Below are 24,954 nucleotides of genomic sequence, written 5' to 3'. Positions count from 1 at the left end.
ATTTCACCATTTTAACACACACACACACTAACACACACACACACACACTATGGAGTGTTGTTTTTTTTACAAGACAAGTGCTTAAAAAGAGTGTAGATTGTAAAACTGCAACATAAGCAAAGAATAATTGCACAAACACACAAACACAATATAGCCATCTTATCTTGTATGATTAGTATTTGATCAGTGTAAGCCTTTGAGCCTTTGTACCAATCACTGCAATATCTATTATAGTCATCATCACCTATAATGAAAATTCATAATAGGGAAGAAGAAAAAGAATTGAACAACACTCTTCCCAAAATACCCTTACTCTTGAATTTAACAAAATTTCTTCAAGATTGCGGGCCGGGCCGGGCCTCATAAATCGAGACTCTCATAAAATTGTCCAAAACGAACCAAATTCAACAGTATAACTAATTTTTGGTCCTCAGACAATGTTGTATTGACATGGTTTTCTTCATAGTCAACCAGCAACTGCCGTTTCACTTTCTCCGTAGTAAAGCATTTTCTGCACATAGAACATCATGTAACCCTGTGCAGTCCGTACAATGTCGTCATTGACTCGAGTTATCCAAGCGTCGTCACATTTGTACCATTGGTTGCTTAATCTCAAATAAGTGACGTAATGACCAGCATCAAGATTACCCGAGTGAGTGATGACGGCAAAAAGCTCAAACTGTGAAGAAATTTCGCTCGAAGCATCTTGCTCGTCTTCGTCAAATGGGAACATTCTGTTCCCATACCGACTTTTGAGAATAGAAGACGAGAGGTAAGGTGCCATGTCAATAGAAAACGGGAACTGTAAGTAGCGGTCGATTTTTCTCGACATTTTACGGATTGGAGAATGCTCGAACCGTTTGATATGAAAGCACGAAACCATAGGGAGCTTTTTTATCGACATTTGTTTGAGAGATTCCTGATTCACTTGGCATTTCTGGCAGAAGAATTTTTGGTCAGACCCTAATCTCTCGGGCCTTGTGAAACGATCAAGACAGCCCACCAAGGTAGAAATGCTTGTGTTTTGGGCAGAGTTCATGGAGTTTGCATCTTTCTTGACAGAATTACTGGATTTTGCAGATGTTTTTGAAGACGTTTTTGCAGATGTTTTTGCAGAATCAACCTGATTTGGCTCCAAGTCCAACGAGATATCTATACATGGATCATACGTTGTAGATGTAAACCCGCAGGATGTGCACATGACATCAGATCTCAGGATGCCGGAAAATACACGGTGGGCAATACAGCAATCTCCACTGCCTGCACGACAAAACATGTGGTCAGAGAAAATAAAAATCATGCCTTCGCAAGTATACTTGCAAAGTTCGAATTTTCACTTATAAAGTGCCAAAAATAAGATAGCATGTTAAACTCATGATTCATGAAACGAAATGACCCCCTACGGACTCCATATTCACATAAGAGAATGTAGGATAATGATACATTCTAGACACTGCTTGGGAAGAGGATAGGTTACCCTATTAATGGAGAAAAATAAAGTTATGTTAGTTTACTAACATTCCATTCATTTGATAGGTAATGGATTCTCAAGAACTCTTGATTATTGGCAGATCAAGTTCTAATGACTTCGAATCTATAAGGGTTTCTTTTTAACATTAATTTGGTTGGAATTTGAAATCATCAAGTATAATTGTTGAGATGATTGAAACCATTTTAAGCCAGACAAACAAATAACTTAATGTGAGAGAACCATCAGCAACGTATTTTAAAAGACTTATTTTTAGAAGAAGGGTGCGACGACGAGAATCTTGGACGAGACCAAAACATCCGACTTTTTGAATCAAAAGGATTCAAGTTAACAAAGCCCAGCAAAAACTTGATTATTTAACTTTGGATGTAAGGACTCTAAAGACAACAAAGATGGAGTTAGTAGATTAATTAGTGTGACGCAAGAACCCTATGATGAAAGCCAATTTCACCAAAGAAAGTGGAACTTACAGGAGTGAAGCAGATGGCAAGCTCGGAGTTCGAATATTGGTCCTAAACCTGACAGCACTTGCCAATATCATGCCTAAAGCAATTGGAAAACCTAGACCAGTACCCTGCATTTAGAAATTGATGTTACTCCATTGGTTCAAGTATTTGGGGTTGCCTAGCTCAGATCAAATACTATGTATGAGAAAGCAGGATGCTAAATGGATGAGAGGATGGCAAGATTTGAGTTATATATCTATTCATCATAAAGTCATCTCAAACAACACCACAAAAAAAACACCCGTTAGTTTATTACAGGCCTAAACCTATCTAAAATAATAGTCCGGAAAAGGAAAAGAAGAGGAAAGAAATGCAAATGGATCCTAGACTTACCAAGATTCACCATTGAACATTTGAAAATATTAACTTCTTGCCATCGTTCATTGTGTATTGCTGGTAAAAGTTGAAATCTAATGGCATTCCTGAATCCTTACAATCCTATAGGTCAAGTTAGATTATTAATAATTTGTGTAGCATAGTTCTTCTTTAAGTAACTCCCTGCCAGCACTCTAGAGTTACAGAAGACTCTGACAAGATTTGATAGCTTCGTTAAAATTTAAATTCATGAGAATTCTCTAGATAAAGTTCTTAAATGTCACATGTCCACTAAAAATTACAGTTGAATGTTTTACTTAGTCAACGGGGCAACAAGAAAAAAGTTCTTTAAGACAATAAAGCATACTTGCAGATAATACAACATAATAGAAATGTTTCTTACAACCTCGACTTTAAATCACATGGATAGTTGTTGACTAATGCAAGTAGAATCAATTCACTATCACGTTAAAGAAGGTCCAACATGACCAGCAGGATAAACTAGCTTAGTCTTACCTTGACTAGGGGGCTTGTACCTGTCCTTCTGCAACTTTTCATGAATGCCATCAAGAATGGAAATGAAAAACTCGTGTGCATCCTGTTGCTGATAACTTGCGAGGTCCGATGCATGCTGCCACCAACTGTATCACAAAATGCAGCCCGTATAAAGATGCGGTAACATGGATTCAAATCTATTTTATCAGCTCAGATGAATAAAATATATCTACTCACAAAGTGCCATCTGTACAAGCATAAAATATCATTTGCACAGAAAAAAATAGTTAAGCATACGAACATATTGTCAGCGTTTAAAGAATTAGATGTACGAAGAACAAGCAAACAAACCCAAACGCCGACCTGTATAAGAACTTCGCCGGACTGTACGGCATCCTATCCCCCAAGAATGCTGCAGATAAAATGGCATCAAAATCGCATGCTAGACACAACTGAACATTCTTACTATCGGCTTTGTTCAGCTCGCTCTTTCGAGTGACAATGGTTTTATTTTCTCTCTCGCAATAAAATTTGTTGTGCAAATCACTCACGAAATAGTTCCTCAAAGGAGGCGTATGGAGCAACGCCTGCAAAACCGAGTTCATGAAACACGTGTTTCCAAGATTGCTGAGCCCTCTCAGCCCCTGTGGATAAGAACCCGGGTCACTGCCGAGTTGACTCGTTGGCAAAGGGGTAGTGTTCTCCGCGATCAATGCCTGCTCCTTGAGATCTGGGGTCCACGGCTTGTAATCCACGCGCTTCCGCTTTTTCAGATTCTCCGGTGGGGGTACCGGCCGGTCGCCGATGGCGGCCGACACGACGGCGGCGTCGAAATCGCCGTCATAGACTTGGTCCCCGCACTCGCAGCAGAAGAGCTCGGCCCGGTCCACGTCAACCGCCACGTGGTGCGAGGTCTCCTCGGCGTGCGACCGCACGTGCTCACCGCACTCGACGGCGGCGCACGATACGCAGGCGTAGAGCCGCGGCGGCCGGAGCCCACAGGATCCGCACTGGATGTCCACCCCACGAAGTATGGAGGCGCGTCCGAGGGGGAGGATGCAGATGTGATCCTGCAGGCTGCGGAACGGGCTCGGGCCGAGCTGGGATCGGAGCCCCAATAAATGCTGGCAGGAGAAATTAGGGTTTTGCGCAGCTGGCGTCGAATCCCTCCTATTCGAAACCGGTTTCTGCGATTCGGCCGGTAATTGAGTCTCCTGTGAGTTGATGTAGGGCAGATTTGGCCGGATTTTGTGATCCGATGATGACATTTGGGACATAAAACCACCCTTTTCAACCCAATTTCAACGCAGGAATCAAACGAGAAATCAATCCCAAGTACCGGAAGAAGTAGATATGGCGGCGGTCGTTTCTTGACGACCAAGAACAGTCAGCGGATAGTAAATCGGATCGGATCCAAGTACATTTTGAGCTTAATACGGCGAAATCTCTGCAACTGTGTCGTTTGGGGTTTGGGGATGGGGTTGGATTAGGGTGTTTTGATTATGGATTAGTAGAAAAAGTAAAGCTTAGAGTAAAAATGGTAAGAAATGAGAAATATTAATCTTTTTTTATAGTAAAAGTATAAATTCGTATATACCTATACCGATGAACCGATAATTCAGTTCGATATTCAATTTTTTTATTTTTTATATATATATATAAATATTTTTGTATATGAAATATCAGTATTTAAACTAAAATTAATTATAAAAGAATTAAGAAAAGAAAAAACAATTTTTTACATATTTTTAATAAGATCACGATTATTCGGTTATTTATCGGACCATACGATAAAATGGTATGAAAATTTTGTGTATCGAAATTTCGGTAATTAAATTTACAAACTGAAAGGATTTTTTCGTAAGACAATATATAGTTGGGGGGTGTGTCTGTAATTATGAAAATAAGAGGGGTTTTCTCGTAATTTAACCTTACCTCAGGGGTTGTCTGTAATTTGCCAGGGCATAGTGCACTGGAAACGTCGTCGTTTGGATGCTTTGAAATTGGAGATGCAATTGTAACCCCTACCGCGAGAGAGAAAGAGGTCAAACACAGAAATCCTCAGGTAAATAATCCTCGATTTTTCAAATTTGTAGTATGTGAATTGCTGATCTTCATCGATTTTGGCTGTGTTCTTCATTTTGTTTTTGTTATTTTTTTTACCTATTGCAGCCGGTGTTTTATTTACATTTTCTCTTGAAGTTTATGAACTGTGTGACGATTGATGGACGCGATCACTGTTGTTCTATGAATACAATCTGTCAAAATTACTGAATTTTTAATTTGATTAATCGCGTGATTTAAAATTATTCAATTGAGTGCTGGGGAAATATTTCAGAAGAAATGGGAAGCTTTTTTCACAGTAGCAATTTTCTGCCGCTTCTGTAGCAATTCATTTCGATAGTTTTAGTAAAAAGGAAGAAACGAGAACAAATTTTCTTCGTCTTTCGGGCGTAGAACAAGAACAACATGACTGTTTTGCTGCAGATAGAGAGAGCCTAAATCTTATGTTGATTTTGCTCCTTCTGTTTTTCGTTTGTGTTTGTGGAAACTAGAAAGTAAACGTAGAAACACCGACTTAACACATCGTCTCTATTTGTTCGTAAGCAACGTGAAATTGTATAATGCTATCACATCTTTATCGGAGTTGGATGAAATCTATATTGATGATGATAGTTGGATTTTTGCGGATTTTTGTTGTTTTTTGCCAGACGGTGAAATCGGAACTCGAGAATATAAAAACTGCTTGCAAAGGATTGACATGGTGAGTAATATCGTATTACTTTCGGTACTTGTGTTTTTACTTCGTTGCCAGTTTTAAATCTCAACCCTAAATTTATGCGGCCCGTAACACATTTCGTATAGTTTACCTGCAACATAGAGAGACAATTGTAAAAGCAACGAGAAAGAAGAAAATTACGGGGAATTCATGTTTTGATAAAACTAATAATGTTTTCGTATGGAGATTAAGAGGGTGTTTGGCTAAGCTTATTTTAAACAGCTGATAAGCTCTTACGTCTGATAAGATGTTTTAAGAGCTGATAAGTTGTTACATCTTATTTTTAGGATTATTTTTTAGAATGTTTGGATAATAGGCTTATTTCCTATTTTTACTCATTAAAAGATCTTAAATAAAAAGGTGGGGTAGAGGTACTTATTTAAAAAGATCTTATTTGCTCTCCAACAGCTTATTTTAAAAAAAATTAAGATCTTTTTCTAAAAAATTACCAAACACTTTGGAAGAGCTTATAAGCTCTAAAACATCTTATAAGCTCCTTTTAACATCTTATAAGCTTAGCCAAACACCCTCTAAGATGCTAGTGCAAAAGAAAATCACGGGGAATTCATGTTTTTTCGTATTCTTTATCTTCGTTTATAATGTAAGAGAATCTTTTATCATCTCCGTATTTGAAATTATAAAGGCGGAAAATGGATCAATTATGCAGGTCTACCACTCAAGTTTCGTCGACGATGAAGAAATTACTAAGGCATGTGGTTGCCCTCTACTTCCCTTAAAAAGCCACATAAAAGGACCAGCTCCAGTTTCAGAACAAGGTCATATTCATCCCTTAATTCAAAATTTTCAAGAAACGAAAAAAATAAAAAAAGAAAAAAAAATCTTTTTTTATTGTTATTATAATGTTTATGTTGCGTATGCAGATATTGCTGATATTGTCGATGAAGCAATTACGTTTTTTCGCGCCAACGTATTTTTTAGAAACTTCGATGTCAAAAGTTCAGCTGATAAGCTTCTTATATACCTTACGTTCTATATAAATATTGCTCTGAAAAGATTAGAAGGCTGCAGAACATTGGCTGAAGGAACTAAAGCAATTATAAATCTCGGGTTGGAAAAGGTCCCTGTGCCTGGAGAACACGGTTTCCCATTTCCAGGTTTATTTGCCGTTCCACAATCTCAACAAGAGGCAGGTAAATTGCGTCACATACGAAAAATAAATAAAAATAATTTTTGAGCGACAAATAAAAGTTATTAGATTTTTGTATTGAATTTTGATTTATAATCAGCAGAATCTGATTATATCGATGTTGAATATTTGCTCGTTATGTCTTAGTTTTTATATTGTTTTCTTGATTTTATACGACTTTGTGTGTGCAGAGCTGTTCAGAAATTATTTGAAGCAGATACGTGAAGAAACGAGTGGGAGATTACTGAGTGTGGCGTATCGGTCGAATGGAACTCCAAACAAATGGTGGTTGGCATTTGCGAAAAGGAAGTTTATGAACATTATTACAGCGTAAAGAAAGACGATAAAAGCAAACCATTTGACTGCAGTGTTCTTCGTTCGAGTAAGAAGTTTCGGATGCTTGATCTCTAGTTCGAAATATTATTATTATTATTGTTATTATTATTCTTTTGAATTTATAATTGTGTCTATTCAGTTGACATATATATGTGGTTTCACGTTACATGTGTTTTGAATTATAATAGAGACATATATTAAAAATTATGAAATATTTGTTCAAATGTCATTGTCTGTGGGCCCCACCGATATTTGGTTGGATTTAAAACTTTAAATACTCCAACTAGTAACTGATTTCCCATGTGCCTCACCTCTCATCAATTATTGATCAATAATCCTTCACAATTATTGTTACAAGAAAATTCAAATTGAAAATTAATTAATAATTCAATTAGGGATTAAATCAGCTTATAGAGTAAAAAAGAAAGCGAAAAACTAATTCCAAGCTTGATTTGTAAAAGCTTCCGAAAATGAAAAAGATTTTTTAAAAATCAGAAATTTTCAAATCGAAATCGGCGAAAGTTTGAATTTTTCCGGAATTTTTATTTTATTATTTTTGCATGAATTCACAAATTATATAAAGATTTGAATATTAGCAATTTGACAAAGAAATCTCAAAAATAGACTTGGCCACTTGCATTTCTAATACCAATTAAATAAGTTAATGCTTGCAAGTTTCCTTTTGCTAATTGGTAATTAGGATAATATATTATCCAATCTTAGAGGTAAAGTAAGATCATTTGAAGAAGTGTTGTAGCCACACTTCACTTAAAGAAAAAGCAAGAAATAGAGATGACCTCAAATAAAATTTTCATTTATATTCGGTTTATTAAGATGCTACATCAAATAAAATACACCGAATACATCTTTACCATTCAAATGAAAACGATAACTCGTAAACTTAACCTAAAAGAATACAACAAACACACAACAATATCTACCCCAACACCCTAAATTAATAAAAAAAAAAAAAAAAAAAAAAAAAAAATCGATTTCTACACAATCCAGATTAAGCACGATAGAGTTTCTCTACTCGTAAAACCTACATCATTTCTTTCTATATATTCAAGAAAACGAAAAGGGCCAAAGTTAAAGAAGAAGAAGAATGTAAAACGTTTCTCTTTTTCTAGTATATTAAACTTGAAAACGACGAAGTAAGCATGTAGGGTATGTTCGATAACGGGCCCCGTTGGCACGCGAGCTCGTGAATGTCCTTCACGATATCGAAGACGGCATCCGGTTGAGCTAGTTTCAACGCATTTTCCGACATTCTCATTCGCTCCTCCGTTTTTGTGCTGAACCACTCCGCCACAATTCTCGCCGTTTCTTTAGGGCTTCTCGTAAATACCCCCGCCCCATTGTCCACTACGTACGGGACATTTCCTTTTTCCTATCAACCCAAAAAATGAAATAAAATTAACGAATAATTCTTATATTGTGATGCAATCAGTGGCAGAGCCAGTATAGAGCAGCAGTATGGGGGTCATCGCCCCCTATATACAATTTATGAAATTGACAATTAAAAAGCGTTCGGATTTTTTTCACTTACTTGGCCAGGAATATAATCGTTGAGAATAATCGGAAGGCCTCTTATCAATGCCTCTGCAATGGTACCCGGCCCAGCCTACATAATCCAAAATTAATTAATTAAATAAATAAAACTGCGAACAATTTTTCATAAAATGCTTCGATTATTGATTGCAGAAGTATCTCAGATATAACATACTTTAGTAATAATGCAGTCACAAGCCCCCATCCATTTCTGCATCTGCTTCTCGAATCCTCTAACCTATGTTTAACAACAAACAAATAATCTTTAAATTCATAACAAAATATTGCAAAAATAAAAAATAAAAAAAATATTCGTTAGACGATTCTTCGAGAAGGAAACTGCAAGTTGGTTTATTACCTTAACCGGAATTTTCCAATCGAGAGACTGCAATGTGGCAGCCAGCTCTGCATTACGCCCGCAAATAATCACCAGCTGTCCAATCGGCTTCTCGAGTTCTTTATCGAACAAAAACTCTCCAAGAGCCTTTGCCGTTTTCTTGACGGGGCCCATACCCTCGCCCCCTCCCATTAGAAGTACAGCTGGCAATTCCGCGTCCATCTCAAGCTCCACCCTCAAATCATCCTATACCCAAAAGTAATCACATTCTTGATTTTATTTTTCGTCTTTTTTTTTTTGGGATCTTATTTTCAACTTGAATACATTATATAATAAAGAGAAAATTTGTACCTTTGATATAATTGCTCGACAGAAGGTGGGGCGAATAGGCAATCCAAATACGCGAATTTGAGATTCTTCAAGGCCGTCGAGTAAAGCTCTCTTAGCTACCTCCTCCGAAGGGCAATACAGTCGATTCACGTTTGGATGAAACCTTTAAAACATATACACATTTTAGCATTTTTTTTTTGTAATTCAATCTCGAATTTAGATTTTTTTAAAAAAATCGAATCTTTATTTACCACGTGCGGTGGCAAGTATTGAGGTCGGTTATGACAGTCACAAAAATGACTTTCTTCTGTAAGCCTTGCCATTTGAGCACCCATAGAGGAATATGCTGCATGAGCGGATGTACGCTGATTATTATATCGGGCTTGTACTCCATTAATCCCGCCTCCACCTCCCTTTCAAAACGATCGAACAAAAAAACGTAAAATTAGAAAACGGTGGTTATAATTAAGTATTAACTAAACGTGATTATCGAAAGGGAGCCGTACTTGGCGTAAAACGCAGCAATTGCAGCAAGATAAGCGGAGTGTATCCAACGAGGAGAAGTCCCGTGAAACGCAACTTTCCAAAGTTGGACGTGTTTTACCATGAACTTATACTGTCCTTCCATGTCGTTCAACGGCCAACCGGTGTATTCTTTCCACACATCTTTTACGAAAATCTTGAAAAAAAAAAAAAAAAAATTACTTTAATAAAAAAAACATAATCTCATACATAAAAAAGAATAAAAATTTGAAAAATTAATTAGCTTACTCTGTATTCGTCGCCATATTCGATCTGGAAAGCGTCTCTGATCGCCTCAGCCGAGGCGCGGTGGCCGCCGCCGGTATCGCTCATCAGAATCAGAACATTTTTTGTTCTCTCTGCACCGATTTGCTCCAATTCCATGTTTTCTTCATCTTCAATGGCGTATTTGCACCTTTTCTGGGTGGTGGTGGTCCCACCGCCGCCAAATCCGTACACCCCAACTCTTTCAAACACCCTGTTTATGGAATCCTTCGGAGAAGCCACCTTCATCTTGAGATATTTATGTATAGATATATGGATTCTGTATGTAAAGATTGGATTTTTCGTCAACGGTTAGAAGAACCAAATCACAGAGGCAAAAAAAAAATAAAAAAAAAATTGAAACTTTATTGAAGAACAAATGCACAATCAACCTTATATATATAGATAAAGGGGTTCTGTATGTAAAGATTGGATTTTTCGTCAACCGGTTAGAAGAACAAAATCACAGTGGGAAAAAAAAAATTGAGTCTTTATTGAAGAACAAATGCACAATCAATCTTAATTAAAGCAAACAAACATACAATTTTAGTAAATACCTGAAATGCAGACAAAGTGGAAATCAAGAATCCAGGGGCAATGGAAGAAAAAGAAAAACAGGAGCCCAGCTGGAAAATTGATTTCTCTCCGAAGAGAGAGAAAGTTTTAGAGAGAGAAAGCAAAGAGAGTGGAGGGGAGGGGTGGGGGGGGAAATGGGAGGGGGGGTTTGTTTAGATGGTTAAAAATGGAGCGATATTTGGTTGATGATGGAATGATGCCACTAGGCATATTCTGGGTGGAGTGAATCTCAGCCGTTGGATGAAGGAATGTCCGAATTTGCAGATTCGAATCTTTATTAGTGTAGCTTGTGTAATGTGATGTGTGGGGACCACTGTTATTATTATTACATGTACAGTTGTGCAATGACTTTGTATTATTGTTATTGTTATTAATTAGTTATTATTTCCTGTTAGAGATTAATTGCCAGGGTGGGTCTACATGTATTCTATTTTACTTTATTTCTCCACCTCATATATTTATTTCATACACTTGTATTTATTTTTTTAATAATTCATCTTCACCCAATAATTAATTTTTGTTTGATTTTTTTTAGGGTAAATAGCACTTAACCCCCTGTAGTTTGAGCTTTCTGCACGTGAACCCCTTGTACTTTTAATATTAGCACATGACTCCCCTGTAGTTTGAATTTTGTGCATATGATCTTGTACTTTTCATATAAGCACATAGCCCCCTTATGGTATTTTTTGAAGTATAGGGGTTTATGTGTTTATATTAAAATATAAGGGGGTTATGGACTATATTGAAAGTACAATGAGTCATTTGCACATAGTTCAAACCGTGAGGATGTAAGTGCTATTTTACCAAAATATTTATAAAATCCATAAATTTGAATGAAATATTAGCTGGAGTCTAATTATTGACATTTATTTATTTTATATTCAGACATGCGGTAACCAAATCTAAATAACATAAAATAAGAAAAATAAAGAAAGAAAATAAATAAATAAAGAAAAAAACAAGGAACGACAACTCAATTCGGGCTTTTGGTAAGTAGTTGGGCCCATATATGTTTATAGATGCAATTTAAGTTGGGCTCAAATATAAGGGCCACTCGATATAAGATATCTATAATATTTGGATTGTAATCCCTCTATATATTTTTTTTTATTAAAGTTATATATTATTTTGAAAAGCATAGATTACTTTAACAAGAATATTATAATTATGTAAATTAAGTGGTGTAATTGATATGCTGAAAAGCATAAGTTAAACACATCTTATAATTCTATAAACTAAGTAATGTTGTTCAAGTGTCAATTTGCGATTCAAGAGTCTTTGAGCTTCGTGCGACCCAATAAATTGTATTCCAACGTTCAATTGGATATAAAGGAATACGTGCTCCTAGGCAACCTGCAAAAAATGACTGTCAGACAAGGTCTTTCCGACGTTAGCACTGCAATAGTCGGAATCGTGGAGGAATGATATATATACACAAGTAGAATGAAAATAAGTGTTTATTAGAATATGTTTACTAGAGATAGTCTTTTCGTGAACCTCAAAACTATATTTATATATGTCGTAGGGATTGAGTGATGGACCCCTTACTTCTCTTGCGGTCAGATCACACGTGGGAGTTGCACGTGTGAGCACTTAGGAACTAGGGTTTTATATTCCAAGAAGTCAGATACTATATAATAAATATAAAGAAGTTGGGTTGGATAGCTGTTTCAATCATGCATACATATATATTATATTATATATATATTATATAAATATAAATCGTGGGGGATATGGAGAGGCAGGCAATCCACGCAGTAATTAAATTTAAGACATGCATGCCATATCATTGGGGCATCACCAAACAATAATTATATTATTATTTATTAAATAATTAAATACATAAATGTAAAATATATATATATATATAATGACAAGAAAAGTATGGGCTATGGGCTATGGTAGTTGCCATTAATAACCACTTGACTCTCCCTATCTCATCTATTTAACTATATTTCATCATATATATCTCTCCCATGCCCATTGCATAATAAGCCAGCTAGCATACATGCAAATCAAGCAAACACACCAAAAAAAAAAAAAAAGACAAAAAGAAAAAAGAAAAATAGTTTGAAGAAATAATTAATCGTCTATGGATCACGAAGAAAACCAAGAAACCGATTCTTTCGTGCCGGTTATCCCACGATTGGATCGCCTTGATCGTGTTGTAATAAAATTTCTACTTTTTCATCTCCCTTTTGATCTAGCTAGCTATTAGTACCATTATATGTATGTATGTATGTATGTATAGATTGATGAACAACCAATTGTGTTGCAGCTGAAGCTTTTGGAAGATGAAAAGCATAGTTTATTATCATCAAGAAGAGATTTTTGTTGCAAGACTCTGTCATCTGCTCTTGAGGAAGTCCAACACAAAGGCACACTTTTAGAGCGTCTCACTGCCCTCGAGAACCGAGTTTTACAGGTTCGTTTTTTTTTTTTTTTACATAATCGAATAATTAAACGAACATTTTCAAATAATTAACATATCGTTAGTTCAACGCAGTTGAGCCTGGAAATAGACCAAGGGAACACATCCAAGTCGAGCTCTTCAACCGTCGATGCTTCCGAAAATAAAACCATTCACGAAAGGAGTGACGAGTATTCGGTAACAGCCATCGGCCAAGACAAACAAAATCCTCCCACAATCCAAACACAAGTAAAAGACTCTTTTCCATATATATATGCATATGCACAATAAATTTCTTTAAATACGTATGAGCATCGATATATTACGTTTTCAAGATTTATTTATGATTTATATATTGTCGTTTGTTTCGTAGGAGGGAGCTTCTTCTGCAGATGGATTTTCTTCTGCAGATGGATTTGTAAAATCAGTAACAGCTAAACAAGAAATCGTACGACAGAGGAAGAAAACCCGAAAAAAGTGGCTAGGGTTGTTCCGACTTTCATGTTGATCGATTTTTTTTTTTTACTTTTCATGTCTTATTCATGTATTAGATTATCGTACTTAACGGCGCTCGAACTGAGCTTCACATTTTATCGAACAAAAACTTATTCAAACATTAAGATTTTGCACAAATTGCAAATAATAACATATCTCAGATACTCAAATAACTCTGTTAGAAACTATTTATATATTGGACCTAAAAAAACCAGTCCTTAAAAACCAGTACCTAATATATATATTTCAAGTCAGCAAGTCTTTTACCATAATACCCCTGCCCTAAAACAGGGCACCGCAAACCTAGGACACGCGACCTACACACACGGGACAAGGTGGGTCCCATCTATCTTGGTGTCCCGTTTCTTGTTCCAAGCAATCAGCATGATACATGTGGCCGCAAACCAAAACCGCCACAACGGAAACATCGTTCAACGGCATAGAGTTGTCCAAAACAAACGGGGTTTTCCTCAAACGCTTCTTGCATATCCTGCACTCCATCTTCCGGAGGATTCCGGAAACTCCTCCACCGTGCTGCCCCGACCTAATCCTCTCCGGCTTCCGGAACATTCTCTCCGCGCCATCTGATAATCCAACACACAAAATCCTTTAAAGGGTGGGCCCAACAAATCACAATACTACACTACTTGAAAAAAAGATAACAAAGATCTCTACATGAAATAGCAAGATTCTTGAAAATGATTAAAAAAAAAAAAAAAAAGATTCTTGATAATAGTGTTGTACCTCTGTATGTGAAGGCTGAGGGGTGTTTTTTGGTTTGGAGTTTGAACGATGAGAGAGCGTCGTACATAAGAGGAGTGGCTTTAGAATTAGAAGGAGATGAGTTAGGATATTGGTCGGAGCTTCGTCTGGAATAGTGGCGGCCCATCGGAGGGTGACGAGAGTGTCTTGACGTTATTGGATGATTGTGATGAGAAAGACGTGATTGGTGAGCTGGCGATTTCTTGACAGATTTATCCATAGCGTCCATTATCGATGCTAGAGACTGTGTTGCGCTGCTTTCGGTTAAGTCAGAAGATTTACGTAGATCCCCTTCCTGAGGTGCATGTGGTGGTATGAATTCTGAAATTCGACGATTCAATGCATTAGTAATAAATACAACGTAAAAAAAAGTGAAATAAATGAAACCACTAATAGAATTAGACAGAGGTACCCAAGAAGAACTGGGAAAAAGAAAACACATCTTTCTTATAACAGTTGACAACACGTGTTACTTTATGTATTCAATATTTCTAAATTTGAGATATCACTCTGAATTATGACAAATATTAAAGCTTTATCTAGAACAAATGTGCAATTTAAAGACGTCAGATCAAATTCAATGAACCATAACAGAGGAGATCAGTTCGTTATAAGATGGAAGCCAAAAGATGTAAAAATAAGATAGGCGAGCATTAATGTTTTTTTTTTCTAAATTTAGATAATTTTCATTATACCGTGTCAAACCATTCTTACGACACTCCCTCTGTATCTATAATGACACTACAATATCTATCAATCACAAGTGTTTCATCAATGCGGAGCTAAATATGCGTCCGAACAAGTACACCACAATGAGAAAAATAACCCGTTTTAGGAGCAGTTTTACAAATGAACAACTATTTTTTTATGCAAACATGTCACAATTCATATGTCATGGGGGTAAATAGGTCATTTACTAAAATGTAACTTAATCTACAAATCGGCCAGCTTCCTGCAGCAATTGTCTACTTTGAAAGTTTTGATAGTTCACGTCGATTAAGAGACTCAATAGTTAACGGGGGGAAAAGCAGAATTGCCAGTCACGGTTTCAAAGTGATCAAGTAGAATCTACCATTAAAAACAGAACGCCACGTAACTTTATATACGAGTATGTAATAAATACGGTCAAAATGATTTCAAACTCAAGAGGAAACGCTTTATCTTAATTCTTACCATGCACGTAATTATCCGAGTACAGATTTTGCGTATCCATGCCATCATTCGCAAGTAACAACACAATAACACACAAAAACCTACTTTTACCCAATCCTACAATCAAGCAATCAGCTATTTCTCGCATTTTACCAGTCCATGCACGATGCATATAATCGACACTTCTTACGATGGCCTTATATAATATGCCCAAATTGAAGACGAATTCCGACAGAAAAAATGAAGTATCGTTTTACGCAACAAAGGTATTCATAAATTATAAATTAAAAACTGTAAGAGTGTAATTATAAATTAAAAATGTAAGAAACCACAATTAATTTCTTGATCACAAAAGTAACAGGCTTTGAAATTAAAAGTTGCTACCCCACACTACAGCACTAAACGACGCAGCAAAGAACTGATCTTCAATAACCCAAACAAAAAATAAAAGCAAAAATAGAAAATTCCCAACCACCAAAAATTGATCATCCGAATTCCGACGGCCCAAAATAAATTAAAAAAACAGAAAATTTACACTAAAATCGCCAGTTGGAGAAGGACAAATAAAGAATTTTACCTGGTGGTGGTGGTGGTGGTGCTTTATTGTTATCAGCCGTTCGCTTTCTTTTCCCCATTATATATATATTATTTTATATATATCGTATCTATATATATTTATATATTAAAACTAAATGTGTATAAAAAAAAATCAGACAATTGAAAGAGGTTTTAGGGTGATGAATGGTTTAAGGGGAGAAATTTGAACAAAAGGTGCGGCGGAGATAGAGCAGCGGAGGGCGGAGATGAACCAGTAAAATTAATTTTTGTTGGGGTTTTTTTTATTTTTATTTTTTTAACCGTCGATAAAGAGTGGCAATATTCCCAAATATATATACATATATATATATAGACGGGCTTTTGTAATATGGGCTTTTTTTATATGGGCTTTTCTTTTTTCTTTTAATTGCAATTAGTAATTACTAAACATTAAATATTTGGGGCGTAATTTCACTTTGCACCCTCGAAATGTATCATTTTGACACTTTCCACCCACAAAAATAATTTATGGTACTTTGCACCCTCAAAATGTGTTTAATCGTTTAAAGTGCACTTTAGTTTATTTTCTGGACATAATTTTCCGTCGTCGACTTATTTTATGATCGTTAACATTGTCCTTTTTGTGTATTAAATTGTTTTTTTTTTTCTTCGGGGTGCAAAATACAAATGTAATTTCAAGCAAAGGTGACTATGTTGACAGTCAGAAAATAGGTCAAAGATGGAAATTTTGCTGGAAAATAAAGTGGGGTGCAATTTGAATGATTAAATGTGTTTTGAGGGTGTAAAGTGATATAATTTATTTTCGGGTGCAAAGTGTCGAGATTGTATATTTTGAGGGTGCAAAGTGAAATTAAGCCAATATTTGGTGGTAAAATTGTATTAGTTTTTTTTTTTTTTTTTTAATTAACAAGAAAACTCGCAGTTACCCAAATGGCTCGTTCAATTACCTATATTGGATTGGATTACATGAGATTGTATTAACTCCCTATTGACTAATTTATTATTTATGGCTCGTTCAGTTACCTATATTGGATTAACTCTCTATTGACTAATTAATTATTTAGTTAATAGCATGTTCGGTTTCTTAAATTAGATTTTCTATTAAATTTGTTAAAATCGGTTATTATATATGAATTGTCTATAAAATCACTTAGTTTACAATAATAAAATATAATTTTTAGGATAAAATTGTATTTTTTCTTTTTAGTCACCCCCTATTAAATTAAACTCAGGGGGAGGGGTGCTACTAATTTGATGAAATAGTAACATTTAATAACAGACTTTAATTTTAGTAGCGAGTTTGAAAAAATGTGAATTGTACCAACCAAACATTTTATTAAACCTTACTATTTAGTTAGTATAACTTTGTAGCGGTAACCGAACGAGGCCAAAGTTTATTGGGTAAATTACCACCAGGTGAGTAGTATTCTGTTTTGACTACGAATACTCATAGTACCAATTATTATTATTAAACGAGTATGTAAATTATTATTAAATGATTTAAATGAATATAGATTAGAAAAAAAAAATCTCCAAATTTAATGTTGAAATGATAAATTGTAACATTTATTTTTTTGTTACAAAAAGTAAAAACAAATTCGTTTCCATAAACTTCTGGAAAACTCATTAATATCCGAATTAATGTTAAACTAATTAACCATTTGGTGTTTATCCTTTTGAGTTCTGACATTGTAGTACGATAAATTAGCTGTTAACCATTTATTAGTAGATAATTAGCAACACAATCATTTTAGGGCTTATCTTCTAATCTGCAACGTGGATCCTAATCCAATAAATTAGATACGTACTACTAATTTCTTTCTTGATTTATTCAAACAAAACGTTGTGTGTCGAATACTCGATGACAACTACGAGACACTTTATGGGTTATTTTATAATTTATAAAAAGTTAGAAATATATTTAAACAATGTTTTTGTAAAATATTTTTGTTGCTTCCCTAATTATTTGCACGATTAAGTGACCAATTGTAAATTAATAGTTATTTTGAATATTGTTGTACGAAATATATAAAAATAATCTATATATTAAATAAAAATTACTTATGTTTACATAGTAAATTAAAAAATAAACCCCTACAATCTTAGTATTTACATGTTTTCCCCAAAACTCTCGTATCACTGTTTCCGTGTCCGTGCTACACAGATCGTCAGCATAATCGAAACTTGGTATCCTAGATTATGCAACTTTAATTTACACATTATCAAACATATACCCCTATGATTTTACATAGCATATTTACAAACATACCCCTACAATTTTAATATTTACATGTTTTCCCCAACTCTCGTACCACTGTTTCTGTGTCCGTGCTACATAGATCGTAACATAATCGAAACTTGGTATCCTAAATTATGCACCTTTAATTTACACAGTCAAACATATACATATATATATACCATATATATACATGTATCAAAGTTTATCCATATAAGATTGTGTTTTTTTTTTTCAACATTAAAAACTCTCTTGTTCAAACAAAAAAAAACATTATCCCCAAATTACCCCCATCCCCATTTACAAATTACCAAAAAAACACACACACATAGTTAAATTAAAAACCATTAAATTATATTCCTGAAAAAAAGTTTTCCTACTTTTTTGTGCCACCCAAAATTCCTCGAACCCACACAATAAATACCCCACACATCTAATTGAATTCTTCTTCTTCTTTCCCCTTCACATTATTCTCCTATTTTTCTCTGTTGCATACATATTTTTCTCCATACAAAGGCCCATGGCGGAGGCGACGCTGCTCTCAGATCTCGGCACCCAAATTATCATACCTATTTGCGCCCTCGTCGGCATAGTTTTCGCTCTCGTGCAATGGATGCTGGTGGCCAAGGTGAAGATCTCCACCGGAAAATCAAATTCCGCCGACGGGAATAACGGATTCACCGAAGCCCTAATCGAGGAGGAGGATGGCATCAGTGAACATACCGTCATTCGCAAGTGCGCCAATATCCAAGCCGCCATATCCGAAGGTAAATCCCCCCTGTTTCTAATTGCGTATGTGCATGTTGTTGTTGTTTTTTTTTTTTTTTTTTTTTTTTTTTTTTTCTGGTTTTTGGATATGTGGATTTGGTTATGGTTGGATCTCGAGTGATTTGATTTTTTTTCCCGGTGTTTCAATCGTAAAATTGATTTTTTAATTTTGAATAAAGATTTAATTTTTAAATCAATTTAGCTAGGTATGCTCGAATTGCTCTGTTAATGGACAAGGGTTTTCGTGAGTGATCTTCAAATTTGTTTGTTCTTAATTTTTTGAAGGTGCGGAATTTGCAGCATGTTAATTTCTGGAGTTGTTTAACAACTTTTTATTAATAATACCTTTTTAATATTTTCCTGGGCAATTTAATATAATAAAATATGGTTAATTCTTTGTTGATTAAAAAATGCGTTTGGTGTATCCTTTTTGTCAAGCTCTGTGATGTGGAGATCTTATAGGAGCTGTTTCTTAGTTGTTGTCACTGTTTATTATAATGGTTTCTTTATCGACACGTGTGCTTCCGATTTAGACTTTAATCTTCGGTTAATTATTGTAATCATGTTAGTTGAATAGTTTAACTCGCACGCCGTTATGGATCAATTAACTCGGGCCTTTAATATTTATTTAAACAAATTAAATTTTGCTAAATATTTTCTTAATTCATCTAACAATGATGATGTGTTTTGCTATCTTAGATCTATTGAAACGTGTTCGCGAGTGATGTATTTTTTATTTTTTTCCTAGTAATTTCATTAATAGGTTTACCTGAATTAAGGTTTGATAGCTGCATTTATGGTTGTTGCCTGTCATCATAAAAAAAATAGGAAAATGGTTTATTTAAATTATCCAAGAGAATTTAGCAAATGCCAGCATTGTGGCGTTTATGCTCGTAAATAATGATAATATGTTTCAGAAATTAAAAGTGCAACAATAAAGTGTAAACTGTTTTATCCGATGCATAATTTTCGTGGAAAGACCAACCTAAATTTGATTAATATACTAATCGTTAATTAATGATGTATACGGCAACTCTGTGAATTCATATTTCATTTATGATAAAGCTCTATTATTTCTACAGGCTCGACATCGTTCCTTTTCACAATGTACCAATACGTCGGAATCTTTATGGTTGCGTTCGCCTTATTAATCTTCCTCTTCCTCGGATCAGTCAAAGGATTCAGCACAAGCCATCAACCCTGTGCGTACGACAGCACCAAAATGTGCAAGCCCGCCCTAGCGACAGCTGTCTTCAGCACAGTAGCCTTCCTTCTCGGAGCTGTCACCTCTGTGATCTCCGGCTTTCTTGGAATGAAAATCGCCACCTATGCGAATGCTCGAACCACCTTAGAGGCAAGAAAGGGTGTTGGAAAGGCTTTCATAGTTGCATTTAGATCTGGTGCAGTTATGGGCTTTCTCCTGGCTGCAAATGGTCTTCTCGTTTTGTTTATCACCATCAATCTCTTTAAGTTATACTATGGTGATGATTGGGAAGGTTTGTTCGAGGCTATAACTGGTTATGGCCTTGGTGGTTCTTCGATGGCTCTCTTTGGTAGAGTTGGTGGAGGTATCTACACTAAAGCTGCTGATGTAGGCGCTGACCTCGTCGGCAAGGTGGAGCAGAACATTCCGGAAGATGACCCCAGAAACCCTGCGGTATAGCTAACATTAACATTTTTTTGTCTTTTTTTTTTTGATTTTTTTAATAGATGACGCCAGGAACCCTGCGGTGTAGCCAACGTTTTAACGCTTAAAAACATTCTCTTTAAATTAATTATGGGTTGTAACTCTTTTTCTTCTTTTCTGATTTTTTTATAGGTTATTGCGGATAATGTCGGTGATAATGTTGGTGATATTGCTGGAATGGGGTCGGATCTTTTTGGCTCGTACGCAGAAGCTTCGTGTGCTGCTCTTGTTGTTGCTTCAATCTCGTCTTTCGGAATCAATCATAACTTTACTGCTATGCTGTTTCCTCTTCTGGTCAGCTCTGTTGGAATCCTCGTTTGTTTGCTCACCACATTGTTTGCAACCGATTTCTTCGAGGTCAAGGCAGTCAATGAGATCGAGCCCGCATTGAAGAAGCAGCTCATTATCTCCACAATACTGATGACAGCTGGAATAGCTTTCGTTAGCTGGATCGCTCTTCCTTCGTCCTTCACTATATTCAATTTCGGTGTGCAGAAAGAAGTTCAAAGCTGGTGAGTGAAATATCTGTCATTTTCTTGATTTTTTTTGATTTTGTTCAAATATTATAAGATTGTGTCTTTCTCGCAGGCAATTGTTCTTGTGTGTGGCGGTTGGTTTGTGGGCAGGCCTGATTATTGGGTTCGTCACAGAGTACTACACAAGCAATGCTTATAGGTATATCTATCTTTCTTGATTCTTGACACAATTTTGAGAAATGTAAGAAATGTTAAAAAATATATTAAAAAGACGGTGTCTCTTTGCAGCCCGGTGCAAGATGTTGCAGATTCGTGCCGTACGGGGGCGGCTACGAATGTGATTTTTGGGCTAGCGTTGGGTTACAAATCGGTTATTATTCCGATATTCGCAATCGCGATTAGCATTTTCGTTAGCTTTAGCTTTGCTGCAATGTACGGGATTGCGGTGGCTGCACTTGGAATGCTGAGTACAATAGCAACTGGATTGGCTATCGATGCGTATGGTCCAATCAGTGACAATGCTGGTGGTATCGCTGAGATGGCAGGGATGAGTGACATTATTCGAGAGAGGACCGATGCACTTGATGCTGCTGGGAATACCACTGCAGCCATTGGAAAGGTACTTATATTATTTTACCTCCCTTAATTAGTAGTACCTAAGGGGGTAATCGGATAACCACATGAGAATCAACTTTTTCGGAAAAGTTCCATTTTTCTTACGTAAGCGAAAACTGACTTCCGATTCTAGTTCCAAAAGTTTTGGAATCTAGAAACCTATTCTGGTTCCAAAAGCTTCGGGAACTTTGAAATTTTGCTAATCATATCTCTTTACAATTTTTTTTCCAAATATTTTCGAAAACTGAAATGTTAAATGTCGTTTCAATTTTACTAATGTCGTTTTGATTTCGAACCTGATTTTGACATATTTCTATTTTGATTTTGGCAAAATTCGAAACACGAAAATTGTAGTCCTTCGGTTTAGCTTTCTAATCCAACTTAAATCCGCTAGATTGGATGCCGTGTGACAAAGTTATGCATGAATGAGTCACATTTTGAATTTTAGATACCTCAATACATCAAAGTTGTGGGCAGTATCCATTGTTTCATGTATATCTTTCTTGTCCGACATCGAATTTTAGTGATTCAAGTTGGATTAGAAAACTAACTCAGAATACTACAAATTCTATTTTTCGGGTTTTGCAAAATTTGGAATAAAAAATGATCAAAATTACGTTTGAAGTCGTAACGCTATTATTAAAGCTCGAACGACATTTATCACATCCCTTAATGTTTGATTTTTTCAATGAAAAAAGATGGGTTAAAATTTAGGTAAATTGCTACCACCCTCCTGAGGTAATATCTACTTACAAAAAACCCCTCATTTTTCCATAATTATATCCATCCCCTGTAATTTATAGATTTCTTACATTGACACCCTTTATTAGGGGGGTGGATGTAAGAAATTTACAATTCAGGGGGCTGGATGTAATTTCTCAAAAGGAAGGGTTTTTTTTGTAATTAAACTTTACCTCAAGGAGGTGGTGTAATTTACCCTAAAATTAGAAATTGTTGAGCTATCCCACAGATTTGACCCAAGGGAACTATGCTTTAAAATTTTTACAAAACAAGTTAGCTGCTTTTTGAATTAGTAATCAGATCAGTTTCAATGAACTTGTTTCCAGCAGATTATGCTTGTATATAGACCCCTTCAATTTTCTCTCCACAAAAAAATGACTATTTTACCCTTATTCCAACAGGGATTTGCAATCGGGTCTGCAGCTCTCGTTTCCCTAGCCCTCTTTGGTGCATTCGTGAGCCGTGCTGACATCACAACCGTAGATGTACTAACTCCAAAAGTGTTCATCGGTTTGATAGTGGGTGCAATGCTCCCTTATTGGTTCTCTGCCATGACAATGAAGAGCGTCGGCAAAGCTGCTCTTAAGATGGTCGAAGAAGTTCGCCGACAGTTCAACACAATCGTGGGTATATTGGACGGTTCTGGTAAACCCGACTATGCGACATGTGTCAAGATCTCAACGGACGCTTCCATCAAGGAGATGATTCCTCCGGGTGCTCTTGTCATGCTCACTCCACTCATTGTCGGAATATTCTTTGGCGTCGAGACTCTTTCCGGTGTTCTTGCTGGATCTCTCGTCTCTGGTGTCCAGGTAATATTCTTTGAATTTATATATAGAATTCGGTTAAATTTTATATTGTCTAAAAAACTACAATTAACCCCTAATAAATATAGAATCTTACTACTACACCTAGGGGGTGGTAAATTTTTTTTTTTTTTTTTGAGTAAATTCAAGTCCATTACAAGGGGAAGTAGGGGAGGGGGGGACTCGAACCCTAGACCATTACCCTATTGGTAAAGGCTAGGTACCAACTCTCCTAACGAGGGTTGGTCCTAGGGGGTGGTAATTGAAACAATAATTCTGAATTCCGCGTATTCCAATCCAAAAAATTATGATTTCCAACTTATTTTGATTCCGAAAATTCTGAATTTCCCCCCCAAAAGTTACATTTTTAATGTCAATATTATTCTGTATTTTGCTTTATAAGTGACCAAAATTTCTGAATTTCCAAATTACGCCTATTCCGATCTGAAAATTTCCGATTTTGGAACAAGTATTTTCATTCCGAAATTTCTATTTCCGATGTTTTGGAACAAAGTTGGAATTAGTTTTCAACTTCCAAAAAAAATGGTATTTTTCTGGAAGTGCTACTTTTTATCTAATCCGTCCGATTTCCACCCCTAACTATATACGTGTGATAATTAATTCTTTTAATGGAAGTCGTTGAAATCTAAAAGATTTGATTATTCTTGACGTCGTAATTGGAGAAGTTAAGTCACGGTGTATATATAATTACGCAAACAAGAGCGGTTTTTTTCGTAAATTTAATCTTACCTCACAGAGCATTTGTAATTTAACCTTGCCTCTTTCGAAGATAACACAACTTGTATGCAATGCAGATTGCTATCTCAGCCTCCAACACAGGTGGTGCGTGGGACAACGCCAAGAAATATATCGAGGTAAAACTAAGAAGATGATTAGATTATTTAGTCAGAGCTAATTGTGTTTATTTCCGGCATGACATGTAATCAAAATGGGTTTTGCTAAAACGACAGGCGGGTGCTTCGGAGCATGCACGCAGCCTAGGTCCAAAAGGATCTGATCCACACAAAGCAGCTGTGATCGGAGACACGATCGGTGACCCACTCAAGGACACATCTGGACCGTCGCTTAACATTCTCATAAAGCTGATGGCTGTTGAATCTCTCGTTTTTGCGCCCTTCTTTGCTACACACGGTGGATTGCTCTTCAAGATCTTCTGAAGTGTAAGGCAAACACAAAATCTCTTCCCCCTCTAATTTATCCTGTCATGAGTAATAATCTTTTTTTTTTTTTTTTTTGAGGTTTCGAATATAAATTTTGCCATGATTAATTAGTATGTTCGAATCTTGCCAATAGTTGGGACTTGGTTTTATTATTGTTATTATTACTATTTTTTTACTTTACTTTTTGGGTTTAATATTATATGTATAAATTAGAATATTTCAAAGTGTTGGTTGATTCAGCCCATGTGCCCAAATCCTAATTCACGTTGCACCCATTTGTTTGTTAAAGTTTTTTCAGATTGTATCAATTTAATGTATTTTTTTTTTTTTAAATCTGTAACTATATATATAAATAAAATATAGATACATATGGTAAATCTTGATCTCCTGTACTATAAATCACGTGAAATTGATATACGA

General features: G+C 35.7%; 6 protein-coding genes across 6 annotated transcripts; 3 read left to right on the top strand and 3 right to left on the bottom strand.

The window, feature by feature from the left end:
• Nucleotides 1-97: 97 nt before the first annotated feature.
• LOC105960667 (ubiquitin C-terminal hydrolase 22) lies at nt 98-4,330 on the bottom strand. Its single transcript, XM_012984858.2, has 3 exons — nt 3,169-4,330; nt 2,827-2,951; nt 98-1,260 (listed from the first exon to the last, which is right to left on the bottom strand). The coding sequence occupies exons 1-3, from the start codon at nt 4,080-4,082 to the stop codon at nt 467-469; spliced, it is 1,833 nt and encodes a 610-aa protein (XP_012840312.2). The 5' UTR covers nt 4,083-4,330; the 3' UTR covers nt 98-466.
• A 969-nt stretch (nt 4,331-5,299) lies between these two features.
• Nucleotides 5,300-7,296, top strand: ARPC3 (actin-related protein C3). The gene is made up of 4 exons (XM_012984827.2): nt 5,300-5,569; nt 6,252-6,360; nt 6,466-6,735; nt 6,923-7,296. The coding sequence occupies exons 1-4, from the start codon at nt 5,567-5,569 to the stop codon at nt 7,063-7,065; spliced, it is 525 nt and encodes a 174-aa protein (XP_012840281.1). The 5' UTR covers nt 5,300-5,566; the 3' UTR covers nt 7,066-7,296.
• A 564-nt stretch (nt 7,297-7,860) lies between these two features.
• MGD2 (monogalactosyldiacylglycerol synthase 2) lies at nt 7,861-10,831 on the bottom strand. Its single transcript, XM_012984857.2, has 9 exons — nt 10,629-10,831; nt 10,057-10,351; nt 9,792-9,964; nt 9,537-9,698; nt 9,307-9,448; nt 8,977-9,201; nt 8,794-8,856; nt 8,617-8,691; nt 7,861-8,457 (listed from the first exon to the last, which is right to left on the bottom strand). Exons 2-9 carry the CDS (start codon nt 10,318-10,320, stop codon nt 8,194-8,196), a joined length of 1,368 nt encoding a protein of 455 aa, XP_012840311.2. The 5' UTR covers nt 10,321-10,351; nt 10,629-10,831; the 3' UTR covers nt 7,861-8,193.
• Nucleotides 10,832-12,580: 1,749 nt separating this feature from the next.
• On the top strand, nt 12,581-13,669 carry LOC105960640 (uncharacterized). Its single transcript, XM_088825216.1, has 4 exons — nt 12,581-12,814; nt 12,926-13,072; nt 13,154-13,306; nt 13,431-13,669. Exons 1-4 carry the CDS (start codon nt 12,740-12,742, stop codon nt 13,563-13,565), a joined length of 510 nt encoding a protein of 169 aa, XP_088681342.1. The 5' UTR covers nt 12,581-12,739; the 3' UTR covers nt 13,566-13,669.
• LOC105960639 (uncharacterized) lies at nt 13,646-14,756 on the bottom strand. Its single transcript, XM_088825534.1, has 2 exons — nt 14,297-14,756; nt 13,646-14,136 (listed from the first exon to the last, which is right to left on the bottom strand). The coding sequence occupies exons 1-2, from the start codon at nt 14,754-14,756 to the stop codon at nt 13,856-13,858; spliced, it is 741 nt and encodes a 246-aa protein (XP_088681660.1). The 3' UTR covers nt 13,646-13,855.
• Nucleotides 14,757-18,471: 3,715 nt separating this feature from the next.
• Nucleotides 18,472-24,758, top strand: LOC105960664 (pyrophosphate-energized vacuolar membrane proton pump). The gene is made up of 8 exons (XM_012984856.2): nt 18,472-19,027; nt 20,111-20,685; nt 20,848-21,227; nt 21,304-21,390; nt 21,480-21,810; nt 22,949-23,359; nt 24,169-24,228; nt 24,325-24,758. Exons 1-8 carry the CDS (start codon nt 18,781-18,783, stop codon nt 24,529-24,531), a joined length of 2,298 nt encoding a protein of 765 aa, XP_012840310.2. The 5' UTR covers nt 18,472-18,780; the 3' UTR covers nt 24,532-24,758.
• Nucleotides 24,759-24,954: the final 196 nt, after the last annotated feature.

This window comes from Erythranthe guttata, chromosome 11 (assembly GCF_056151865.1).
Source record: "Erythranthe guttata isolate IM_541 chromosome 11, IM_541, whole genome shotgun sequence".
Taxonomy (NCBI): domain Eukaryota; kingdom Viridiplantae; phylum Streptophyta; class Magnoliopsida; order Lamiales; family Phrymaceae; genus Erythranthe; species Erythranthe guttata.
Note: the sequence above shows the minus strand (reverse complement) of the source record. Positions and strands in the feature narration are given on the sequence as shown.

Bases quoted from the DNA above. Each gene is read 5' to 3' on its own strand.
- LOC105960667 (XM_012984858.2), bottom strand. From the start codon at position 4,082: ATGTCCCAAATGTCATCATCGGATCACAAAATCCGGCCAAATCTGCCC. The intron at 2,952-3,168 runs GTCGGCGTTTGG...TTTGTGATACAG, and splicing joins CCGGCGAAGTTCTTATACAG to TTGGTGGCAGCATGCATCGG. The intron at 1,261-2,826 runs GTAAGACTAAGC...TTTGTCGTGCAG, and splicing joins GTACAAGCCCCCTAGTCAAG to GCAGTGGAGATTGCTGTATT.
- ARPC3 (XM_012984827.2), top strand. The intron at 6,361-6,465 runs GTCATATTCATC...TTGCGTATGCAG, and splicing joins AGCTCCAGTTTCAGAACAAG to ATATTGCTGATATTGTCGAT. The intron at 6,736-6,922 runs GTAAATTGCGTC...TTGTGTGTGCAG, and splicing joins ACAATCTCAACAAGAGGCAG to AGCTGTTCAGAAATTATTTG.
- MGD2 (XM_012984857.2), bottom strand. From the start codon at position 10,320: ATGAAGGTGGCTTCTCCGAAGGATTCCATAAACAGGGTGTTTGAAAGA. The intron at 9,965-10,056 runs GTAAGCTAATTA...TTTTTTTTCAAG, and splicing joins AATATGGCGACGAATACAGA to ATTTTCGTAAAAGATGTGTG. The intron at 8,458-8,616 runs GTAAGTGAAAAA...TTGGGTTGATAG, and splicing joins ACGATTATATTCCTGGCCAA to GAAAAAGGAAATGTCCCGTA.
- LOC105960640 (XM_088825216.1), top strand. From the start codon at position 12,740: ATGGATCACGAAGAAAACCAAGAAACCGATTCTTTCGTGCCGGTTATC. The intron at 12,815-12,925 runs GTAATAAAATTT...ATTGTGTTGCAG, and splicing joins TGGATCGCCTTGATCGTGTT to CTGAAGCTTTTGGAAGATGA. The intron at 13,307-13,430 runs GTAAAAGACTCT...TTTGTTTCGTAG, and splicing joins CTCCCACAATCCAAACACAA to GAGGGAGCTTCTTCTGCAGA.
- LOC105960639 (XM_088825534.1), bottom strand. From the start codon at position 14,756: ATGTGTTTTCTTTTTCCCAGTTCTTCTTGGGTACCTCTGTCTAATTCT. The intron at 14,137-14,296 runs GTACAACACTAT...TTGGATTATCAG, and splicing joins CTCAGCCTTCACATACAGAG to ATGGCGCGGAGAGAATGTTC.
- LOC105960664 (XM_012984856.2), top strand. From the start codon at position 18,781: ATGGCGGAGGCGACGCTGCTCTCAGATCTCGGCACCCAAATTATCATA. The intron at 21,228-21,303 runs GTGAGTGAAATA...TCTTTCTCGCAG, and splicing joins CAGAAAGAAGTTCAAAGCTG to GCAATTGTTCTTGTGTGTGG. The intron at 21,811-22,948 runs GTACTTATATTA...TTATTCCAACAG, and splicing joins CCACTGCAGCCATTGGAAAG to GGATTTGCAATCGGGTCTGC.